The sequence below is a fragment of the Hermetia illucens genome, chromosome 2 (genome assembly GCF_905115235.1).
Source record: "Hermetia illucens chromosome 2, iHerIll2.2.curated.20191125, whole genome shotgun sequence".
Lineage (NCBI taxonomy): Eukaryota > Metazoa > Arthropoda > Insecta > Diptera > Stratiomyidae > Hermetia > Hermetia illucens.
In genome coordinates this window covers 126,220,455-126,243,667 of record NC_051850.1, presented here as the reverse complement: position 1 = coordinate 126,243,667, position 23,213 = coordinate 126,220,455, and the positions used below count along the sequence as shown (strand labels likewise).

At 38.8% G+C, this 23,213-nt stretch overlaps 4 protein-coding genes and 1 long non-coding RNA gene across 7 annotated transcripts; 3 read left to right on the top strand and 2 right to left on the bottom strand.

Moving 5' to 3' along the window:
- Positions 1–386: 386 nt before the first annotated feature.
- On the bottom strand, positions 387–1,130 carry LOC119649576. Its single transcript, XR_005249157.1, has 2 exons — positions 774–1,130; positions 387–711 (listed from the first exon to the last, which is right to left on the bottom strand). It is a non-coding gene; the product is annotated as an uncharacterized LOC119649576 (long non-coding RNA).
- On the top strand, positions 588–1,934 carry LOC119649575 (splicing factor 3B subunit 6). The gene is made up of 4 exons (XM_038051780.1): positions 588–729; positions 1,051–1,207; positions 1,272–1,390; positions 1,480–1,934. Exons 2-4 carry the CDS (start codon positions 1,178–1,180, stop codon positions 1,709–1,711), a joined length of 381 nt encoding a protein of 126 aa, XP_037907708.1. The 5' UTR covers positions 588–729; positions 1,051–1,177; the 3' UTR covers positions 1,712–1,934.
- Positions 1,935–5,618: 3,684 nt separating this feature from the next.
- On the top strand, positions 5,619–6,519 carry LOC119648933 (anaphase-promoting complex subunit 15). Its single transcript, XM_038050846.1, has 3 exons — positions 5,619–5,841; positions 5,898–5,985; positions 6,229–6,519. Exons 1-3 carry the CDS (start codon positions 5,716–5,718, stop codon positions 6,375–6,377), a joined length of 363 nt encoding a protein of 120 aa, XP_037906774.1. The 5' UTR covers positions 5,619–5,715; the 3' UTR covers positions 6,378–6,519.
- Positions 6,520–6,659: 140 nt separating this feature from the next.
- On the bottom strand, positions 6,660–7,499 carry LOC119647745 (histidine triad nucleotide-binding protein 3-like). Its single transcript, XM_038048860.1, has 3 exons — positions 7,221–7,499; positions 6,969–7,162; positions 6,660–6,912 (listed from the first exon to the last, which is right to left on the bottom strand). Exons 1-3 carry the CDS (start codon positions 7,402–7,404, stop codon positions 6,868–6,870), a joined length of 423 nt encoding a protein of 140 aa, XP_037904788.1. The 5' UTR covers positions 7,405–7,499; the 3' UTR covers positions 6,660–6,867.
- Positions 7,500–7,756: 257 nt separating this feature from the next.
- On the top strand, positions 7,757–18,021 carry LOC119647744 (RNA-binding protein 1). 3 transcript variants are annotated; one of them, XR_005248931.1, is made up of 6 exons: positions 7,757–7,917; positions 8,140–8,366; positions 14,497–14,592; positions 15,023–15,367; positions 15,711–17,074; positions 17,500–18,021. XR_005248931.1 is itself a non-coding variant. In XM_038048859.1 (4 exons), the coding sequence occupies exons 2-4, from the start codon at positions 8,158–8,160 to the stop codon at positions 17,588–17,590; spliced, it is 396 nt and encodes a 131-aa protein (XP_037904787.1). In that variant the 5' UTR covers positions 7,757–7,917; positions 8,140–8,157; the 3' UTR covers positions 17,591–17,968. The 3 variants fall into 3 exon arrangements, 1 of the variants encoding a protein (XP_037904787.1); XR_005248930.1 differs by having other exon boundaries at positions 15,023–15,485; XM_038048859.1 differs by lacking the exons at positions 15,023–15,367; positions 15,711–17,074 and having other exon boundaries at positions 17,500–17,968.
- Positions 18,022–23,213: the final 5,192 nt, after the last annotated feature.

Here is a 23,213-nt window from a genome sequence, read left to right as displayed (position 1 = left end):
ATCATCAAAATTTTCGCAAAGAAACACACAAAACCTATACCTGAGGCGCCGAGCTTCCGGCTTTTGATCTACTTTCTCCTTCTTGTAGTTTAACACTGGGCTAAAGTTACTTATTCTGTTTACTTATTTTTAATATCAACTCTCAGCCCTACTGCATTGCATGTTTTTGCCCTTTGCCCTAAGCAGAATACGCCGGCCCAAGGGTTTAAAAGTGGACTAGCCAACGCCCACAGACCATAAAATCCGAAAATTGAGATGCTGCCCTGAATTCCGATTTGCAGGTGATAACCTAGGTAGGGGAAATTATGGACTGATTAAATTGCAACCCCCAAGTTGCGCGTTTTAAGGTCCTTTCCTTTATAATGTTAATAGAAACGCCGAACGAGCATTTTTTGGGAGGTTATTTATTTACAAAATAAATGCATAATGTGACTAGATTCCCTTAACCATCTTATAACATTACAACTAATTAATATGAAAACCACAACCAACTGCAACAAATTGGTTAATCATTCTCCTTTTCCACCGGTCTTGACTTGCGAAGTGTGAGGAATGTGATGAGAACGCAAATCACCGCGCAGTATACTCCAAGATAGTGCCCCTTCTCCGTGAAAAGATCGCCAACAGCTTCCACAATTTGGCGATAGACAGCTCCTCGGTTCTCTAAACCACAGCAGTAGTCCATCTTCAGACCATAGAAATCAGTGCACTCTGCAGGAACGAACCTCAGTGAGTTCTTTGTTTATAAATAAATTAGTATTCTGACAACTTACCGGGAAAGTGTTCTCATGATGAGTAGCACTTCGATATCAAAGTCCGCGATAATCTTTTCGATTCCACGTCAGAGATAAGCGAGCTTTGGTCAGCCGCTACAACCAAATAGGATGCCATAATTGCGAATCGGTTTCTTTCATTATGACATCTCCTTATATTTTTTCTGGATTGCAAATCAAGATCTATTTTAAAATTAATTACCACTCAAGTCAGAAATTCCCACTCAAAAACTTTTACTCTCTTGACTTCCTTGAAGTTGACAACATTAGCTTTTAGGTCTTGGCAGCTTTTAGATGTTTGCTGATTTGACGTTTTAATGTCATTAACTGTCAGTCCTATGAAAGTTGGATGGTGGATGGTTTGTTTTCATTGGTAGCGGAATTTTCAAGTCGAAAACATCACCATGGCTCTAGCAATGCAGAAACGTAACAATGTAAGTAATTAACCTTAAAGCTTAGTGAACAAACAATACTCATGTTTTGATTATTTGTTTACAGATCCGGCTGCCACCAGAAGTAAACCGAGTGCTCTACGTCCGTAATCTTCCCTACAAAATCACATCCGATGAAATGTACGATATTTTCGGCAAGTTTGGAGCAATTCGGCAAATTCGAGTGTAAGTATGAAGACGATATTGAACCCAACATAAATTTCCCTTGAAATTATCGTGAAACTAACTTTTATGTTTATATTTCTTTCCTACAGAGGCAATACACCCGAAACACGAGGCACTGCCTTTGTTGTCTACGAGGATATCTTCGATGCGAAAAACGCCTGTGATCACTTGTCTGGATTCAACGTTTGTAATCGATATTTGGTAGTGCTTTACTACCAATCCAATAAAGCATTCAAGAGACTCGATGTGGACAAAAAGCAAGAGGAACTCAACAACTTGAAGACTAAATTTAACATCAGAACGGACGAAGTGAAGAAGTAAAATTAGGAATAAGAATTTTTTACTTGGAAAGGAACCGCTCTTAGTGCACAACTAAGTCGAATAAGGTTAAAGGATTGCTGTCACCATAATGTGTTGGTGTTTGCAGTCTCACTCGTGAATATGATTTAATTAACTTTTACTTTGTAAAATCATCTCATTGTCACTTTCATCCTGCCATCCCATCATAAAAAAAAGAAAAATAAACACGTAAAACCCAATTTAACTTCTTTCATTGTTTAAATTGCTTAAAGCGAAGCAAACCAACAAATAGGGCACTTGAAAGAGTTGGCTGTAGTTTTGTTTGGTTTCTTTCAGCGTAGTCTCCATTAGATGGTTGTCATAAATATTTGACCAATCGAGGATCAGTTGCATTTACGCTCCAAACGATTTTCCCGCTTTCTGGGATTGTAAATTCTATTATCTAATCTGCAATGCAGTTTGTTCGTTTGGCAATATGATGACTCGAATTTAAGGGTAGCAATTAATGTACTGTCTCCGATTTCGAAGCATTGGTTACGCGTCTGGAATGATGGGCTTTGAGAAAGTGGCTCCCAAAGACGTTGGTGGCTAGTATATGGAGTGAGGATTCTATTCCGGAAACGTACTTGCATTCTGGTTTATGCTGGTGTTATTGCTAATCAGGAAGTTGTTACAATAAAAGTGTACGTTGTGATAGTAAGGAGAGCCGTCCGGATTAAAATAGGAGATGTTCCGTGCAGCAGGACTTGGTCTCAGCCAGCGGTGTTAGTTTGGATTGAGTTGTTCCGGGATGTAGGGGGCCGTTTTGGGCGTTTCTCCTCAACTCTGCTGAAGTACCCAGTATTTCTCGCACTTGGGACGTTCATCCGGCATCTTGGGACCCATCATCATCAACGGCGCAACAACCGATATCCGGTCTAGACCTGCCTTAAAAAGGAACTGCAGACATCCCGGTTTTGCGCCTATGTCCACCAATTCGATATCGCTAAAAGCTGTCTGGTGCCCTGACCTACACCATCGTTCCATCTCAGGCAGGGTCTGCCTCGTCTTCTTCTTCGACCATAGATATTGCTCTTATAAACTCTCCAGGCTGAATCATCATACGGAGAAATTTTCACGGTCTCAAAGTTGTAGTAGTCTCCCAACTTCATTGAAGCTGAGAGGTGCCGGCATTCAATCTGGTCAATTTGGTTGAAAGTGGTCCCGTCTAAAGAGGCCAAACCAGGTCCTTCCAACAACCATTTCGTGCGATACTGCTAACAGTCCGTTATTATTGATATTCGTATGTAAACTATGGCAGCCGACCGATTACATGGGACAGGCTTCGAGGGTCCGCTCAATTGCCTCGTAGAAGGTATCCTTCTCCGACTCTGTAGTTTCCTCTCTAGGGGCGTGAACGTTAATGAAGCTTATATTTCTAAATTTGCCTCGCAAACGCAGAATGCATAGACTTTTGTTTATATTTTCAAAAACCGAAAACAACAGATTTTTTGGCTGACTAAGAAACCTACTCAGGACTGGATGGCCGCCACTCTTCTCCAGGAAACCGGTCCCTGTCCATCGCATCTCTTGCAACGCTGTTACACAAACATTATATTGACACAGGGTAACGAATACCTGCTCAGCAGCATTCGGTCTGTACAGGGAGCACACGTTCCATGGGGAAATGCGCAAATTGTTATTCCGTTGTCGTTGCCGGGTTCGTCGTTATGAAATCCATCCTTCCCGAGGCTCCTTCCGTGGCATCGTAACTTTGTTTTTCAATGTAGGGTTGTCAGCCCTACCCAACCCCAACCTGGAGGACCAGTTGGTACATTTTGTCCCGTTTTTTGGCGGGGGAGACTCGCCTTCATCCTTCTTTTTCATGAAGAAAGAATTCCCAGTGACCACCACGTGGTGGCTTTATGCTCGAGGTTTTATGCTCCATCGTGGGTACCGATCCACGTTTCGGCCTGGGATCTATACTACCCTTTGACCGGCTTATATTGGGGCGATAGTTACTTCGGGAAATTTGTTATAGGCGGGGCAAATCCTAATTGACATGGCGCAGGTGGTGAGTCTTCGCCATCTGAAGTCAGCGCCTGCTAAATAATGCAAGTCCTCATTTGTTACCCCACATGATCATATTTTGTGAAAAAAAATGGTACACCTCCTTTTCGTATGTATGGGGAGGCCCCCTTCAAAGTCAATATAAAATGGCGTCACTTGCCATATGTTCCGGATTTTTTCCGGGATAATTATAATAGTTTAGCCGTTTCCGAGTAAATCGGGTCTGACAGAAAAAAACATGCAGACAGACATTGATTCCATTTTAATAAAGTGGTTTCACACAAAGCTTTAAAAATGGATTTGTGTGGTTTAGGTTTGAACTTCTGACAGATTTCACTTGAATATAATTCACAGCTCATGTCATGTTTGCGATTATATATAAATGGAGCGGTTACCAGTTGTCGCTACTTTCGGTCACGCTGCTCACAGGCCAAAGTGAGGCAGTGTCTGATGAGTTGCCTCTGCTCTGGACTAAACCGTCAGTCATCTTTTTTACAATCATAACTGTAAGTCTTAAGAATAATTTGTACAACACAGCTCCTCCAAAATATCAAAATGGGATCAGTACTAATCCGGGATTCTATAAATGGCTCTTATTTGATTAGATATTCTCCTCTGACTGATAAGAACTATCGTTTGTTTCACACTACTAAAATAACTATCACTATCACGAAACAGCGAAAACCGTTATAAAGTAAAAGTAAAAACTTAAAATTGAATAATTTACTTTATTCCCTGGACGTGCGTTCGCGGTATTTCAGATTTCTTATCCTTGAATTCGTCCGGATTACCGAGTGGTTAGAGCACAAGGCTGCCGTACGGGAGGTTGCGGTTCAAATCTCACTGGCGGGATTTGTATCGTGATTTGACGTCGGATACCAGCGACTCAGCTGTGAATGAGTACCTGAGTCAAATCAGGGTAATAATCTCGGGCGAGCGTAATGCTCCTACAGTGTATTGTAGTGTACCGTTACGGTCTTGAATTAAGTGCTCTAACACACTTCAAGGTCATGACCCAATATGGATTGTTGTGCCAACGATTATTATTTATTATTATCCTTGAATCGTAAAACAGATGTACATTCGATATTTCCAGCATTTTTTTTTATGTTTTATGATGTTTCGGACGTACTTTGAACCTCTTATCTTTGAATTTATTAACGAAAAACCGTATAACTCAGTAACGGTAAAAGATAGAGTGTCCATTCCATGGAACAATTTTCTTCAAACAAGTGGTAATATCCACCATTAAAATTTGCACCATCATAAACGGGACACCCTGTATATTTTACTTTTCATACTATATATACTAAAGATATCTTGCCTTAGGCTAAACTTTTACAAATTATTTGCAGTTGATGCATTTTTTTGTTTAAGTGCACCTTTCCCTGCGGTTATTTCTAATTCTATTGATAACTAACATATTTATTGCTGTATTCGTTCTTAAAGTCTTCTTATCTTGTAAGCCATTGTTTTGATACTGTCGTATAATCATATGTGGGCATGATGAAGATATAACTTTTGTAGGCTGCTAGGGTTCAAATTTATATTCCTTTTACTCGCCTTTTAGAATAAGAAGGGAATATTTTGAGTGTATTCTTAAATCCTAGCTCAATTTTGTTTTTATCCCCGGGTATAGAATTGAGGATGTAATAACGCAATCCTTGTGTAGTCAATTAGAAATCAGGAAACTATTAAATTGTCCCACTTTTTTCTGCTTCTTTTCAGCCAGTTTGTAATTAATTTCCGAGATTTAATGATTTCTGTTCAGTTGGTTTCTGATTAAAAATAAATATCGTTTTACGATAAATTATTAGAGTCATGAACCGGTCCTACCTAATACAAACACTAGTTGCAGACGTATCCATATCCGGTAAACTTCACTACGTTAGTACAAATGTCATCTGTCACTAGATGGTTTGTAAACAGTTTTCATTAATATTTTCGAAAAGTCTTATCAATTCTAAAGCAACACGATGAATATGGTACCGTTCTTTCCTTCGTTGCAACCTGCTGTAGCGATTTTATGTTGGCAAGAGGTTGACGTCCCTTGTAACGAGGAAGCCGAAGTATTGGCGCTCGAAAGGGAGCAGCATGCGTGGGTTAGGAGTAGTTTGAACTTCAGGCGCTATTCTTCCTAATGTTTTTCAAATTTCAGTTGGAGTCGATCACAAACACTGCATCCGACTTAAATCCTTTGGGCAAAGCTCTGACGATGACCGGACAAGAAACTGATGATGAAGATGGTAAGCGAAGTGTGATTGGAAGTTAGTCTCTTCATATTTCCGCGATTTACGGAATTTTAGGGAGAAATTCTGACGAAAAATGCAGAATAGAATTTCCTTTCCGATTTGGGATTATTTTATGTACATACTTATCGCATAGGTTAACCAGTCGGGATGTTAGTTGGGCTCGATGTGAAAGCGGAAAATCATTTAACATTGTCAACCTAACTCGACCTTAATGAAAACTTATGATTGCAATTACAGCTAACGATGATAGCGATGATTCGGACGAGGAAGATGAAGAAGAGATTGACCGATTAATCGCCAACACTGATCGTGGCCGAATGGACACCTCATATTCACCGTCCGACGGTCAAAACCCCAACACAACTGAAGGAAATGACCAGAATTAGAAGTAAATATATTAATTTGATTCTGAATCAAATGCTTAAATTGTTCGTGCAACTTCTCGTTGCCCTTTCTCAGCCAGTGTGATTGAATTTTCGATAAGAATTATTAGATGAATTGGGAAAATAAAGCCATTGATACTTGAAAGTGGTGTTTTGATACTTTCTTGGACTTGTGTGCTAAGCGGCGTAGATAAGTGCTGCTATCATTTTGCATTTATTTGTGTTTTGAATGCTCGGCTGAAGGGAAACGGGTATTAAGCAAACTTGTAAGGAAAAGGCACAAACTAGTGGTAAAGTATGTACGTATGTATTCAATAAAAATAAACTAAATCACATTATAACTGTTTGAGCCTCTAATCATGCCCTTTATAAAACACCAAGCCTTACGTCCCGAAAACATGAATTTAAGCTAAAAGTATGAACTAGAAGGTCATCGCACGTGTTTCGTGGTGCCTCCCGTGGTAATCTCATAAGCTGCCCTTATTGCAACCAATTAGGAAGACGTATTTGCCTCGAGTCGTTTCCGAACGCAATCAGCCTGCCAAACAAAGACTTTGAATTCTCGTTGCGTTTTGGGTTATTTAGAAGACTTACAGTACAAAACCACAGTGTATTTGGTTTAAATATGCACTTGGACATGAAGCCCATGGTCGAAACCGGCGAAATTCCATGCATGTGAAGATGCTTGACTGTGGTAAACGGTGGCCAATGAAAACCAAACGAGGCGTCTTTGATGTCAGCACCTTTCTCTTCGAAAACTTTCTTCAGTGCTTCTTCCAATTCGTTCACTGAAACGAGGAATAAGCTTTGTTTATGATTGAATATATTTCAATATCTTGCATTTACAAAGAGGTAAGTCCTCAGATTTTAGGCACTTTGCACTGTCGATGTGAGCTTTGGACACCGAAAGAAAGTGATGCTGCGAAGCTGGCCGGATGTCTTTGAACACAATTATATTTTCACTTTCGTATTCTATGGTCGTCTCCGGGGACTCTCCTCTAACTATTTTACAAAATATACACCTCTCCATAGTGATGCCGTTTTTGATTTTAAGTAGGAAACAAAGTGACCCGAAAAATTACAGCACCATCGAGACCAAGATCATTAGTTGTCATTTTGACGTTTTTGCTATTGATTAGAAGCAGGGTTCATTACAGATTAAAGAAGCACTATCATTACGTGTTGAATAAAATAAGTCGATTATGAGACTTACATTATAAATTTAATAATAGTATCCAATTTCTAGGCAAAGCTTAAGTAAAATTTACCATTCAATTATCCTTGGTAACTCACGCACTTTGAGAAGCACAGAATTTGAAACAGGCAAATATCGAACGTACACCACACTATTCTCTCCCCTTCCAGATATCTCTCCAAACATCTCTCCAATATTTGTAGCTGCCATTTGCCAAAAATATCGAAAGTGCGCCATTTAAGAAAAAAGTTTGGAAGGGAGTGCATGTGCGGTGCGTAGTGATATAAGCCGGAAAGTGGAAAAAAGGCGAAAAAAGTTCTGAAAGTATTCTAGACTGAAAACAAATAAGTAAGTGCAACTCGATATATCCATAACTTCACTTGGAAATAGGCTGGAGCTCGGAAAATCTCGATTTCTCAACCTGATTCGCTCACTTGGGGCGTGGACGCCATTTTGTGAATGTTACTAGCTGCGATTTTTTTTCGCGAGTTATCCGAAATCATTTTCCCAATAACTTGATGGATATTATTGTGGCAATATATTAAAGGCGAATTTTTGTTTTTTATTTAGTACTCGACAGCTACAAAAATGTCTCGCTATCGTGAATGGGATCTTCAATGCAAAGTCTACGTAGGAAATTTGGGCTCGTCGGCATCAAAATATGAAATTGAAAATGCATTCGGCAAATATGGACCATTGAGGAATGTGTGGGTTGCTAGGAATCCACCAGGTTTCGCCTTTGTGGAATTTGAAGACAGACGAGACGCTGAAGACGCAGCACGAGCTTTGGATGGAACGTGAGTACTTTTTCGACTTTTTAATTATTCAGCGAATGGGGGAAATTTGGAAGTCGTGGTTGATGGCTTCGTTATTGATTTTTTCTTCCAGCATTCTCGGTGTTCAGAGATATTCGCTTGTATGGAGGGAACGCTTCTGTGTATCGCAGACTTTAATTGATTAGTTGATATTTTTAGGAAATGATATTGTAGCATGCGCGTCTGGCCCCAATTCAACGCTACTTTTTCGTTAGTGGAATCTTCAACTATTTTACCTGAAACACATAATCTCATGTCAATGTTAATTTCTTGTCTACTCTGTGCCTAAATATAAGTCGAACACTAATGTGTTTGAACATTGATTGGAAAGATATAATTCAGGTTAGGAATGTAGTTGCATTTCAGGCCCAAATTGGCTGTGAAAGCGTCATTCAGAATTACTTTTCTGGAAATATGTTTTTCAGGTTTTGCTTGCTTGCCCAAAGCCGACAAATAACTACGAAGGTGATGAAAAACAGTGGAGCATATTAAACATTATCAGTAAAATAGTTCGAAGAGTTGCAATTGGCTAGCAATCAGGCTGCAAATTCGGCTGCCAGATGACACAATCGGGTTGTAAACGACGCTGTAGACGTTCCCCACAAAAACCCAAATTTAGATATTTCTGCCACCCTAGGTGTAACTAGAATTACCTATCATAATCTGCACACAGGCTTAAATTCAGTTATTTATAATCCGATTTGCAACCAGATTGCTGGTCGGTGTGCTGCTCAAGGGAGTATTCGATTTTAGCTGTTTGATCTATGAACCAATATTTGTTTAGCCCTTTTGTGGACGGCAGTTTATCTGCATAGCCCTTTTGGTTTGCTTCATTGCTTTGCTCTGCCCAGTAATGAGGCTCGGGCGGCTTCACCATTATGAAATCATGATTGTCTCTGAAGATATTTTCGGCCAAACATTTTTGCAATAACAGACATTTCAAGCTGTTTTTTCCACCGTGTTTGAAGATCGGCAGGTAATTTGTGCATAACAATTATACTCGGCAGTTTTGGACGATTTGTAACAATGTCTCCAGAATTTTGGTCTTCATATTTGTAAGAAATTTCAAAGAAAAAAATCGAATTGGTCGACCCAACAAAACCATAATACATTTTGTGTCCATGAGTAGCACATAATAATTTCGGAGCAGGGATAATTAGTAGAATCGTCTGTAGTAAGTGTTCAAAATTTCGTCGCACATCGATTTTGAAAAATAGAAATATAACTCTCGAGTGTAATTTTGGTCGATTTGCGACCATGCCTCCCTAATCCGTTTTTTTTTCTCATTTACTGGGGCCAAACCCATCCTACCCCATAGAGCAAGGTAGCTAATTTCTTCCACACATTTTCGGTTATGTTCAAGTCGCAAAACATGTTGGGCACGGAGGAACACTTCCACACAACTTTTACTATTGGGAAATAATTTCCATCCTCAGTTTTTGCAGGGTGACGCGTTAGCTTATCAGGAATACTGTAATGACAATCTACTATATCATCGCTAGCAACACGATGTTTATTCCATAGGAAATCTGATCGCCGTCACCATTTGGCATCTACTTAATATTAAAAGCTGCTTCCGCAAATCTTGATAATACCGGAAATGATTAGAACCAACTTTTGTTTTTTATCACAAAGGGACTCTCGGTCGTTCTCTTAATAAACGCATGTGCTCTCGTGCGAATCGTAAATGTCTTTAAGTACCTGCATTAACAATGAGTTAGGTTTTAATTTTCTCCGCTGAACATGTTCGGCTCGATCGGTGCATCGACATGGAGATTTCGATCGCGGATACCTTCATTTCGGGCTATTTTGACGAATAATTCTTATTCTAAATAATTGCCGAACAATGCTCGGCAAACTGGCCACCAAATCCCAACATCTTTTAAGGGTAGTGATTTTCCAAACTTCTTCAATATTTGCGAAAAATTTAGCCAAGTTTTTGTACTTTTTCGATTGTTAGATCGGAGATATACCGTTTCAGAGCAATGATCAACAGATTTTTCAACATGCTATAAAAATATAAATATAAATTTATAAATTTGACAAAACATGTTAGACAATTTCTTTTTAGGGATTGAGGAGTCCTAAATCCGCATCCAATTAATGTTGGACCGGACCAAAATGGAAAGCAATGCTCAATCCCTAAAAAGAAATTGTCTAACTCCGGCCAAGTTTTGGTCCGAATTATGGGCTGATTTACGCTGAATATAATTCGTATCCTTGTTGTGTTTTACGAATTATAAAAGGGAACGTATAACACCTGCTAGCCGCTTCGGTCACGCTGCTTCCAGGGCAGAGGTGAGGCAGCATCTTAGGAGAATCGTAGCCGTCGTCGTCCCCCTTTTCATGTCCTCTTAATTATGAATCAAAATATGTGGATTTTTATGTACTAATTTCTCCAAGAGAAAAAAGTTCCAAACACTTTGCAAGTAGTCTAATAAATGTTTTTTTTTTTTTTATTTTTCCGTCCGGGAAATCATTTTTCTGTCAGTAAAAAATGAAAATGGGTCTATTAGTTTGCTGGCGATAGGTTTGTTTTCTTTGCTGGGAGACGGTAGTACATTGAAATCTACCTATTTTGATTCATATCTAATAAGACATATTTTGTCAAATTTATTTTTTAATAGCTTGTTGAAAAATCTACTGATTGATTTTTCTGCCAGGCTAAAATCGAGGCCTAAAATTCGCTTCACATCAGCCCGCAAGTCTTCAATGGGATGGAAATCGAAGCTTTGGGATCATTATCGTGGTGTAAAATATACTAAAGGGGACGTTGTTCTGTCACTTCTTTATTTAGTGCTTACACCGCCGCGGTTGGAAACAGAAGAGAGCGACTTATTTCCATGCGGTCCTTACTGTCCCAACCAACGGCATTTTTCCACCGCTAATTCTCCACTCCCCTGGTGCGTTCAGAAAATGAGTGAGTGGAGAGTTCGCCATCTACCCGTCCGCATCCTGCCGCGCCACAACGTGACTGGAACTTCGATTTTTACTTTTTTCGAACGTTTTATTTTTTGCAGAAAAAAATATTTCGATAGAATTTTGCATATATATTATCGTAATGAAGTTGAAAAAAGGTTTTATGAAATTTCCCAGGTTGCTTTGCTGCAGATTTTTTAAAAAAACGTCAAAACATTTGAACTTTGTACAATGACATGTTGAAATTTCGAAGCGATTGGACAAGTGGTTTTTTAAAATCCTCCACGACAACCCAAAGAACTGTTTTGAGAAAATGGTGTTCAAAAATTTAGAGTAGGAACTTTTCTGTACAACAGTCTAGTCATAATCGATAAAAGCAGTTTCCAAAGTGTTTCTTCCTCTCCATGCCATGACATTTTCTCCCCCGTGCTTGATTGTTTTAATTATGTACCTGGGATCCAAATCCATATTTACTGAGCGCCGAAGATAGCGTTTACCGTTGGATCCAAACATGTTAATCTTCGATTCATCACTACAGAGTACTTTTATCCACAGAGATAGTGGCCTCTGTAAGTGCATTATCGCCAATTCTAATCGTATTTTAAGATTTCGTTTGGGGATGCAAGGTCTATGGCGAGGAAACCGTCCACGCAATCCAATTTCTTCCAGACGACTTCTCAGAGTTCATTTATGCAAATACTGCCTGTAAAATATCCTTACCAAAAGGATGGTCTAAATCTGCGACAAATAAGTCTGTCTTTAGTTGTGGTTTTTCTTTCTTTCCTTTTTGGGATTTTTGATATTTCTCGTTATAGAATACATCGCACCGTAAATCATATTCTTGGAACATTGAAGTTCTGCTGCTATTTTACTCATTGAAGAATTCTCTTTAGCATAATTTCTCACAATGAGCTTTTTTTATTTCGGGCGTACAACTGCGGTTTTGCCGATTTTATTTCGAAATCTAACGACGGCACCTGCAAAACTCCCCCAACTCTATACATGCGCCAAGCACTTACCGTACATCTCCTCGCCAAGATTAACAACCCAAACCTTCGCGACATTGAGAAGAACAAACTGCATGACATTTACGGGCATGATGGAATGGTAACGGGCATTTGAGGTCCGATGCTAGGATGGGTCAAATAACGAGGTAATTTCCATTTTCCTCTGAGCCTTGAAGGTCTCATAAAGCAAGAAGCGATGTTTCAGATAAACCCCCAATATCTGTAAGAGGTAGTCTGGGGCGTGAAATTACGAAATCAAAAGCATTTCTGATTGACGTATTACTCGTCGAGATCAATGCTAGGTGCCTCAGCTCGATGAACAGCATCAATAATCTTCTTGACACGAGAGCATGCACTGTGGATGTCTGCTGCAAAACGAATTGTCCCGGATAATAAGTTACCCGCAGTGCACATGACTGCAGCGAGTATACTTTTTAGGAACTTTTCAAGCATTACTTATTTGCGCACCTTCCAAAGACAAGTAAAAATGTCCATTTCAAGCATTGATTGTAGTAAGTGCGACCGATGGTGAAGCACCAGTTTATATGCCTCTGCTGGGATAATTTCGGATTTTGGCGCCTCTTTTTTTCGTAGAGAAGACTTGCTTTGTCAGCTATTTCATTGTGAAAAGAGGGCAATCTCCGACGCCCTCTTCGCTTTTGTCATCAATTCGATAAGGATCCGTAGGGAATAATGTGCGCACTATTCATCCCATCGGTTCGGCATTAAAGGCCTTGATTTTTCAGGTTTATAACCGAGTCGCTTCGCTACTTTGTTGTGAAGTCCATTTAGGATTCAATTTCTCAGACTGTACTTCAATTAAGGTGGAAGAAATTTTTGCATCACTGTGCCTAAAGTGCGACATTCCTCTCCCGTAGCCTTACTCCATTTTTTGTAGCTCCATAATTTTGTAAGCCAGGGAAAACGACTGGTGAAGCATGATTTTTAAGGGCGAGAGCGCGCACGAGTTTTCTCGTCCCGTAGCCTTACTCCATTTTTTGTAGCTCCATAATTTTGTAAGCCAGGGAAAACGACTGGTGAAGCATGATTTTTAAGGGTGAGAGCGCGCACGAGTTTTCTTTGTGGTGGCAGCGCGAGGCCTTCCTAATCTCCCTCCACAACCTATTCTCCCAAAATTTAATCTAAAATAATATTGACAGGTAACTGTTGATCCTCGGCTTTCATACACGTTTAATTGCAAAAATTTACGTTGAGATTTAGGGGGGTCCCCATACATGTAAAAGGGGGGTTTAAAATTGTTTTTCACCAAATATAGTCATTTGGGGTATCAAATGAAAAGTCTTAATCAGTAATTTCCGAAGCCGGTCTTAGTTTTGAGATTTGTTAAAATGGCGGGGAGTGGGAGGGGTGGAAATTGATGATTTCTTTAACGGACCCATTCTCAGAAACTACCCAACCGAGTAAAACCCCCCTTAAGTTTATCTCAGAGTTATAAAAGTTGGTAGTAATATAACCTATAATATGAAATATATTATCTCCAAGTTTGATCAAAATCATACTATTAGTAACAAAGGTACAGTAGCTCAAAGTTGTCTTTGCGGTGAAAATTTACAACCCGAATTACTAAATCTGACATGCTAAATGCATATTCTTAACAGGCTACGTACAAATGGGATAGTTCTACACGCAAATATACTCACCTGAAGCGCCCAGCCTTATTTCATTCAGAAGAATGTATGCTGTGGCAATACTATCGCTTTTGGAATGTTTCTAGTTGTGGAAGGGGTAGTCTCAATATGCATTTCTAAATACATGGGTTTCGCAAGCTAATTCTGGTCGGTGCTGTTTTCCGTAAAGGGCGACTCCACGATATGAGCGAAAGCACACTCCTGGGAACTCTCCTCTCCTGCTCTCAGAGGGCCATCTTGGTTCTCATGGCATCAGAAACCCTTCGATAAAATTTCGGGGTAAAATCCGCCTTAGATGAGTTCCTTGCAAGGAGGAGGAAGTAATCTTTCGGCCATTGGGTCTTTAGCATGCTATCGAGATTATTGCTCCAAAGCAAATCCAATATTCCCTTAAGGTCGCCTTCATGTTACCGAAAGGGGTGTATGATGGCGACAGTTTAAAAGAAGCGCATTTTCTTGCCACCCAGATAAGCAATTTGATATTCATTTATCTGTTACGATTTTGTTACTTTAATATTTGATTTTTTTTTTTTCCAGACGTTGCTGTGGCACAAGAATCCGCGTAGAAATGTCGTCAGGACGATCACGACGGGATGATCGTCGTCGCGGTGGTGGCGGACGCAGCCGCTATAGGTATGTAGCAATTGAACACTCGTTAAAGTATCTCCTCAATGTTAATATGCCATGATCAAATAAAATAGGGAAATATTATTCTTTTATTTTTTTCGATGTAATATACCAAATTTGTTCGGCTAAATAACGTAAAAGCAATGCAAGTTAATGTGTATACACGCAAATGAATTTTTGTTTAGGTTTCTTTCATGTATGTAGAGAGATTATGTATATTAGCAGACGTAGATTGTCTTATGCAGGATATTATGAGTTTTGGTGGTAAAATATCGACATTGAATTTTACGTATTTCGTCTCTGAATCACTTGTCCTTCTACTTAATCTCGTCGCGACATTGTTGTCGGATTATAGTTAAATAGGAGGACAATTCGATTTCGTATGTTACTTTGATAAAGGTTTTAACTAAAAGTGGCTGTGATGATAATTTTACAGGGCCAGATCTACTTCCTCCTTCTACTACTACTTCATGAATCACTACTACTGCTACTACAGTCACCACGACAATAATGACACAACCACCACCAACATCAAGACTGCTACTACTACTAGTGCAAAAAATAATTCTTTTGCAATTTCTTCGCTTCATGAAAATGCTGTTGTTGGACTCCTCAAATTCCCCATCACGAAATTGCTTCCTCGTTTACGCCATCACTTTCATCATCTTCCCATTAAGTTTTTGTTTCCAACCTGAATTGTTTAGAATGAACGTTGTTGCACAATTGATCCTTGAGAAGACTTAATCCGTGCAGAATTGCGAAAAAAGGACACCTTACTCGTGTAATGTTGACTTTTCCGTGTTGAATGTTGCGTTGATACGATTTGAAATGGATTGTCAACGTTCTCAGTATTTCGGCAAAGATTAAGAGGATATAAATATTCGAAGATTCGTATAAATGTATGTAAATAGAGTACTGATCCTACCCTCATATAACGCGGTATGGTTCTGGAGTAATTTAAAGAAACCGCGAATAGTCGATGATTAATTTTGTTTCGCTTCAAAAATTCAGTTTTTAAATATTACGATTCCGTCGCGTTATAAGTGGGTTCCTTGCTAGCAAATACTGAAAATGTTCCCAGGTGCATATCTGAAGGTCCTAACGATATTCTTAATTTTTCGCAGAGTTCCCCTCCACATCCAATTCATATCCAAATTAGAAAACTATTGAACTTATACATCCGTCGAGTGTAGGGAAACAAATTGAAACAACAATTTCGAATAGACCTTCCTTCTGTGCTTGTATGCGCCTCGTCACCGTGGTGATTGAAAGCTCTTCAACATTGTCATCAATCAGCTTCGCTTCAGACGCGTCCGCTGTTAAATCAAGTTCCTCCTCTGAGCCAGCATCATTCATTCACGTCAGTGCAACCAACAGCGGGGATCAAATTTCTCGTCTCACAATCATCTCTCCTTCCGAATGCATGCCGCGGCAGGACAACAATGAACGGCTACAACATGATCACGGCACTTCACTTCCGCCCCTATTAGACTTGTTACAAATCAAAATGAAATGTACTCCGCGGAAATTATCTCGGCGCGATCAACACATCCTTCATTTCGTGCAACATTACGAAGAATGATAATCGATCAATCAACAAACGAGGATTTTGCAATGTTTTCAGTTGCTTTCGTTTATTTCGACTTCTTTTTTTAAAGAGCAGTTCATCAAAATTTTACTAAGCTACGAGCACCAAAATCATCAGCCACCAACTACTATCCACCAACCAAGCGACAAACGCCCGCCATCTCCTCTGATATTTGAAAAAAAAACTATTAATCAGCTTTCTACAAAAATCATACAACAAACTAAAAATCAACATCAAATTAACCATCACATACTCATCACAATGTTAAAATAATAGTCGAATTGCTTTGGTGTGAAAGGAAAAGGTTCATGCATGCTACCGAAAGATCCAACAGTGAGAGTGCATTACCTCGTTTGTGGATTGCATTCAACATGAGATTGTTGCCGGCCAAGTCACGCGAAATGAATTTCCCTGGGGACAACTGCAGCATCAAAATACTCAAGTGTGTGTTGAAATGCACTAATGCAAGTGGGGAGTAGTGTCCAGGGGTTTTGAAAAGTCCTCATTCTTCATCACTCAAGCGTTTTTCGTCCTTAGAACGAAGCTCGATCGAGGAGAATCCGCAAGCATCCATCGAAAAATTTAAAATCAAGCATCATGGATGACTGCCACAACATATCGTCAAAATTGTTCGACCGAAAGGGTTGCCCGCGTGCGCGCCTGAAACTGTTGTGTTTCTCCTTGAGTACCTGCTAGTTCGTCCGACCGCCCATCTGCTAGTCTCTGATCGTCAGCATCATCAATGATAAGCTACTAGTATCGATCAATCAACCAACAAACCACCAAAAAGTTAATAAAAGTTCAGAAATGATCTAGTCACCATCTGCTACTACTTCTACTTCCACCAACCATCCTCTACTACCAACCAACACATCGAATCAACCACGGCATCATTTAGTGGTTTGTTTGTTGTTTCATTAGTTTTATTTTTATTATTTAAACGTTTTTTGAACATTTCGTTTTGTATATTCCAAAAGTAGATTTAAGGAGAGGCTGACCGCAATTGCGCCTTCTCTACAAAACAGGAGAATGCCTAGAGCGAGTTGTCTGCTAAATATTGAGTTCCCTCCTTAAATCTACTGCGATCACGCGGATCATATCAAAACAGGACGCGTTGAGCGAACAGTAGCTTTTAGCACAAATGTACATTTGATCGTCCATTTACCATACACATTCAGCCTTTTCATCCATGCATAAATCTGAAGTTAGTAAGAATACTGAGCTTCATCCCTGGTTCGAATGATTCAGTTCAGATAATGAAGTTAAAGTTGACAGATTGGCTTTTCAGTGGCAGTTCGAAATAACGTTGTTTTCAATAATTTCAGGTCACGCTCCCCACGTCGTTCCCGCACTCCACGATCCAGAAGTCGCTCGATTGAGCGTCGAAGTCGTTCAGATTCGCGCGACCGTCGCTAGATGCGACCCGACGACCGGAATGATGACAACCAGTAAATAAGTGGAATGGAAATATTTTGAGAGCTGCTATACAATTCCCGTCACCTACTCCTTTTTCTCCATATTGAAATACACATTTATACATAGTTTACTTTTTGTTTTTTGTACAAACAAATCTTCGAGACAAGATATTTAGTTTAAGTTCTCGTATTTCATGTGAATCAATGCTGTCAATGATGTTATAAAGTATTCTCTAAAAATTTAATGTATTTCTACGAAACGTTCTTAGAAAGTTTTCTTCATAATAGAAATTCACATTTTGATTTCCTGATTGTGGTTATAAAACGTTCATTGGTTCACACTTAAATGGTTAATGATTAACCACTTTTATACTTTTAATTGTAATGAGTAAAGAAAAATAAAGTATATATAGAATATAATAATTATTTTCATATAAGTCTTTTTCTTAAATCTAAAACCATGTTTGCAAAAGGAAATAATGAGGTACGTAACCTGCTTACCCAGTTTCTTCAGAAAAGTATCCATCATAGTTTGCTTCTTCCAGTGGGAAGAGTGTAAACGCGTATCTTCGCAGCCTCTTTAGCACGAAGATGTCATTAGGATTGGCATCCCCTTCTTTTGCCCACATCAAGCAAACATTAATGGCAGATAAGCATCGCTCATTTGTGCTGTGAAAGTGGAGGGCCCTTATATCATTATGGTTCGAAGTCTCGCCTGCTTGTTGCCTGACTCCTTCACTAATTTGTTCGTCCGTGAATTTTCTTCGTTTACTCGCGACGTTAAGAAGCCATCTCTTTAGTCCCACTCTTGGTGAGATTTATACACTTCTGCGAGCCCTTTGCTAAGTATCTCATTTGTGAGAACATATACTGAATCATGTCAAAAGCATTTTGTATGGTAATTTTCATTAGTATGGTATATATTTACTCACGTTAGGCAATCAATTTTGGTTTCGAATTATACATTTTCTGTCCGAATTGAAAATGGCAGTCATTCAAAACTATCTCTTGAGAAAAAGTGTGAATTAATTCTGCTTTTCAAAAATAATACGAATAAAAGAGAAATATCTCCTACTAGCTGACCCGGCAGGCTTCGTACCGCCTCAATCGATAAATGAAAGACCTAAACTTTTGTATAAAATAATTTTAAAACAAACAACGAATCCGTATTTAATAAAAAAGCATATTGTGAATGAAGCATAAAGTTTTATTATTATTTTCGACACACGTTGCTTAATTACAAAATAGAGTTTTACTGAGATATTGGCTATTTATAAGGTTTAAATTTGATATTGACAGACACACACTGCTATGATGCAGTTTCTCATAAACTATATTTTTTGTTTTGTTTTGTGGTGCGTAAATAAATAAACTTCTAACGACTGTCCTTGCAATTTATTTATGGTCATCGCAAAGGCCAGACGTAGTGGAAATTTTAAGCGTTTAAAATCGAATGGTAAATCCGTTGGAATAATCGGTATCCGCAGGATCAAGACATCCTCTCCTTTGTATTTTCCTTTTATGATTGTTGCCTCAATGACGTTATTCATCAGCTTTTTAACAGCCAGTCTTGTAAGTGATAAATTTGTCCTTGTATCTGTAATTTTTAGAAATTTGTCGATTAATTATTTCCGATACATACATTTTAGTACATATTGAATATTATAAAAAAATATTCTGGTATATAATACCTTGAAAGCGGGCATGAAATTGTAGCGTCAAATGATGTCATGTGGAGACAGCTGTTATATTTCTGAATGTTGGCCAATAAGTGCTTAGAATCATTTCCAATCCCAGAAACTAAAGATCGTAAAAGATCTGGTGGTGGGAGCAATTGTGGCAATTTTACTTTGCCTCCAGCACAACATAAGCCAGCAGATTCATGAGTATATTTTAACGCCTTACAATATTTACAAGTTACTTTCATTTCCCCAATTGTTACCGATTTGTCGGCACTATAATCAATTGCCGGATCATAGTGGAATACAGCTCGTTCAAGAATCACAGGAGCATTCCGTCCGCGGATTCGATCAATTTCATTATGTGATTGCTGTTGTTGTGTTTAATGTGCACGAACTCGTTGCATTCTAAGCCTATCTACTTCATTATCACTCACTAAATAGCGCAATTCTGACATAGCAATACGACTATTTTCGTGATCTCTCTCTCTAGTCATCAGTGCGGTTAGCACGTGAGGTAGCTCTTCGCACATTTGATTGACTGCGGCGACCTAAGTCAGGTCGTCTTCTCCTCGGCATCGTAAATTGTAAATAATCAAAGTGAGAAAATTTTTCGGTCACTTAGCAGTCAAGTGTCACAATCGCAAAATATCAAAAAAAGAGCGCATTTCCTGGAATGTCACTATCAAAAAGGATCGCCAAAGTAAAGAAAGTTCTCGCGCACTCATAGATATCGTAATGCTTCTTTCCGTGTTCTAAATTGCAATAGCATGGATTGACATATTAGTTGGTTGTCAAATATTATCGTTGTGTTCAGAAATTTAATTTGTAACAAAACTTAATATCTAGTCTAGGTCTAGGTAGTCTAGTTTGGTCTTGAAATATTTATGGAAATTCAGAGAAGGTTTAAACGGTGAGAAACAAAAATACTAAAAACAGAAATTCTATTTTCCAATACACCATATTCTGAGCTGTGAAACATTTGATGTCTTGTCTTTTTAGAAATAAAAGATTGTCACTTGGTTGTAAAATGAGGTCCGATGAACACAGTGAGTGATTGAACTTTATTGAATATCAATAAAGTTCAAATTGACTCTAAATTTTATTTAGAAAAAAACGTTTATATGGGAAGAAGAAAAGTGCTGTTTTTAGGATTTTACCGGCAATTATTCGAATTTTTCTCACCTTTTAAACCTTCCCTTGACCTCAAAACCAAGATAATATAAATCCGTTCAGCCGTTCTCGAGTTTTAGCGAGACTAACGAACATCAATTGATTATATACATAGGAATGAAGATTATCGGAATTAGCAATGCCGTTGTAATTAAAAAAAAGTGCAGAAACCAGCAGCCTTGAGCGTAAAAAGGAAAAAAGGTAAATTGCAACGGGATGGGAACCATTGAAAGCGGATACTTTGAAAGCAGTAACAAAATTCCATAGCGAGCGCGGCAAAGGGCTTTGAAAAAAAAGGGTCTAAAATCACGGAAACCTGCCAAAGAGCCAATGGTACCGCAAACAAGTCGGCATACCGGAAGCTGGGCGCCTCGGGTATAAAGCTTTTGTGCGTTCGTACATAGCTAAGAATACAAAATATTCCGTAATATATTTTTAACTCCAAGATACGCATATGTACATAAATATCAACGACATAAATACTATGTTTGGAAGAATTTGCTCTCAAGGCCGCAGCATGAAACACCCGTCTAGACTCGCTCGCTCATGCTCGTAGGTTTGCCCTCGGTCGTTCTTCCAAAGGTTATGGCACTGAACGATGCTGAAAAGGTGACTGTGAAAATTCCAACAATCGATTATTTAAATGTTAATTATGAAATGTTTAATTATCTTACGTCTATTCGTTACCTCACCTCCTCAGCAGGGCTTCAGTCCCAATAACTCGTTGCCCATACCGCAAAGGTTTTATATGCAAAAATTGTGTACATTTACGAACCGTCAAATGTATACAACCATGAATTGCGAGTTGGTAAATATTTGCAATCATAATGGACAAGTCCAGCAAATGTTTATGCTGCATGGGCGGAAGAATGAACGGAAGCCACTTTGTCGTAATGTTGTTGGTGGTTACCATGAATACTTTGACCTTGCATATGTTTACAATTTGCGGAAAATTGGTTGGGAACACGATGGGAAATGTATCTTGGCGATAATACGATGGAGACCTGTGTCTTGTAAACATCCTCCCGCCTGAAGAAAATTAGCTTATTTTAATTGGATAGGTCCTGAGAACAAGACTTTAACTTTTTGGGGCACACATTTTGAGCCATATGTTTCACTCAATACCAGAAATAAGATCAATTTCAGTACTATTCGAGCCCTTTCATCGGATGACATGACCATATTCTGTGAAATAAAAATGAACACCCTTTCAAACTTAACACAAAATGGCGCCCTCGCTGCATGTAAAGACACAGACCACATGTTCTCACCAAATTTCGTGATAATCGGTTTAGCGGTTTCTGAGTAAATCAGGTGTAACAGACAGACATAGGATCGATTTTAATAAGATTTGTTTCACACGAAACCTTAAAATGAGGTCTTGTGGTGTCAGCAGTACGCTAATTCCAACGTCGATGATCGGAAAAGAGTTATCTCCTTGGATGAAGCTCAGAAAGGCTATCAGCACTATTAAATATTTTCCATATGTGACGATATGGGGAGGGATCAATTTGGCGGGAGTTGTGTCGATAATTTTCTTAAGTTCATCCGTGAATGCCATAAAATATATTGTTATCATTAATGCAGGTCTGCCTAAGATGGAGCGATGGCGTAGGTCAGGACGCCAGCTTTTAGCGATATCGAATTGGTGGACCTCGGCGCAAAACCGGGATGTCTGGAGTTCCTTATAAAGGCAGGCCTAGATCGGATACCGATTGTTGCGCCGTTGATGATGGCGCCTACAACAGAGGAAGTTCTAGGGGACTATGATGTCACATTTCAAAACGATTCTGCCCTCTACTATCGAACCAAAATATATAAAATATGAAAATTCGCGAAAACAGCTCGTGACTTTAAAAAATCTGCAGGGAACCACTTTGGAAATATGATATAATGAAGTAAGACAAGAAAAGATAATAAGATTATAAGTCAATGCCCAGACGCATTGAAGCTATCATAAGCGCCAATGGAGGCGCTACGCCCTGTTAGCTTTTATTTTATTATAAATCGAATTTGAACTTACTTTTATTTTAGGTATTCCCTATTTTTGATATTTATATACATTTAGATTTACAAACATTTGAGTCCATATTTTGACCAAAAAATTGAAAACTGAGAACTAAATCCGAAATATTAATATAAGTCGAATCGTCATTTTTCGTCGTTTCTAGAGTATCTTATTATTGTAACAGGTATGTTGGTTTATTCTTGAAATAACTTGCTATTGCTATCAAACTTTCATATATGATGAAATTTTTTGCTTATAATTTTATATTTTTCAAAAACTTGGTGTCCGGATAGCTGAGTGGTTAGAACATAAGGCTATCATACGGAAGGTCGCGTTTCAAATCTCAGTGCAGTGGAGTTTGTCTTGTGGTTTGACGTCAGATACCAGTCGAACCAGCTGTGAATGAGTACCTGAGTGAAATCAGGGTAATAATCTCAGGCGATGCTGATCACATTGCCTCCTATAGGGTACTGTAATCCTATATAGTGTAGCATTACGGTTTTGAATGAAGTGCTCTAACACACTTCAATCCCCTGATCCAATTGGATTGTTGCGCCAACGATTTTTATTATCAACTTGATATATTCCAATACCCAAGTAAAAACTTTTTTTTGTCGTTTGGTGCATTTTCGTTAAGAATTTCTTATTTTCAATGAAAAATAGACGCGATTTTTGAAGATTTTACTTTGCAACTCCGCCATTTTGATGTTTAGTAATGTAAAATTATGGTGGTGATTTGAACGACTGCGGCAAGTATACAGAAA

Bases quoted from the DNA above. Each gene is read 5' to 3' on its own strand.
- LOC119647745 (XM_038048860.1), bottom strand. From the start codon at position 7,404: ATGGAGAGGTGTATATTTTGTAAAATAGTTAGAGGAGAGTCCCCGGAG. The intron at 7,163-7,220 runs GTAAATGCAAGA...TCCTCGTTTCAG, and splicing joins ATCTGAGGACTTACCTCTTT to TGAACGAATTGGAAGAAGCA. The intron at 6,913-6,968 runs GTAAGTCTTCTA...TTTGTTTGGCAG, and splicing joins ATACACTGTGGTTTTGTACT to GCTGATTGCGTTCGGAAACG.
- LOC119647744 (XM_038048859.1), top strand. From the start codon at position 8,158: ATGTCTCGCTATCGTGAATGGGATCTTCAATGCAAAGTCTACGTAGGA. The intron at 8,367-14,496 runs GTGAGTACTTTT...TTTTTTTTCCAG, and splicing joins GCACGAGCTTTGGATGGAAC to ACGTTGCTGTGGCACAAGAA. The intron at 14,593-17,499 runs GTATGTAGCAAT...CAATAATTTCAG, and splicing joins GGCGGACGCAGCCGCTATAG to GTCACGCTCCCCACGTCGTT.
- LOC119649575 (XM_038051780.1), top strand. From the start codon at position 1,178: ATGGCTCTAGCAATGCAGAAACGTAACAAT. The intron at 1,208-1,271 runs GTAAGTAATTAA...ATTTGTTTACAG, and splicing joins CAATGCAGAAACGTAACAAT to ATCCGGCTGCCACCAGAAGT. The intron at 1,391-1,479 runs GTAAGTATGAAG...TCTTTCCTACAG, and splicing joins GCAATTCGGCAAATTCGAGT to AGGCAATACACCCGAAACAC.
- LOC119648933 (XM_038050846.1), top strand. From the start codon at position 5,716: ATGAATATGGTACCGTTCTTTCCTTCGTTGCAACCTGCTGTAGCGATT. The intron at 5,842-5,897 runs GTTAGGAGTAGT...TTCAAATTTCAG, and splicing joins AAAGGGAGCAGCATGCGTGG to TTGGAGTCGATCACAAACAC. The intron at 5,986-6,228 runs GTAAGCGAAGTG...TTGCAATTACAG, and splicing joins AGAAACTGATGATGAAGATG to CTAACGATGATAGCGATGAT.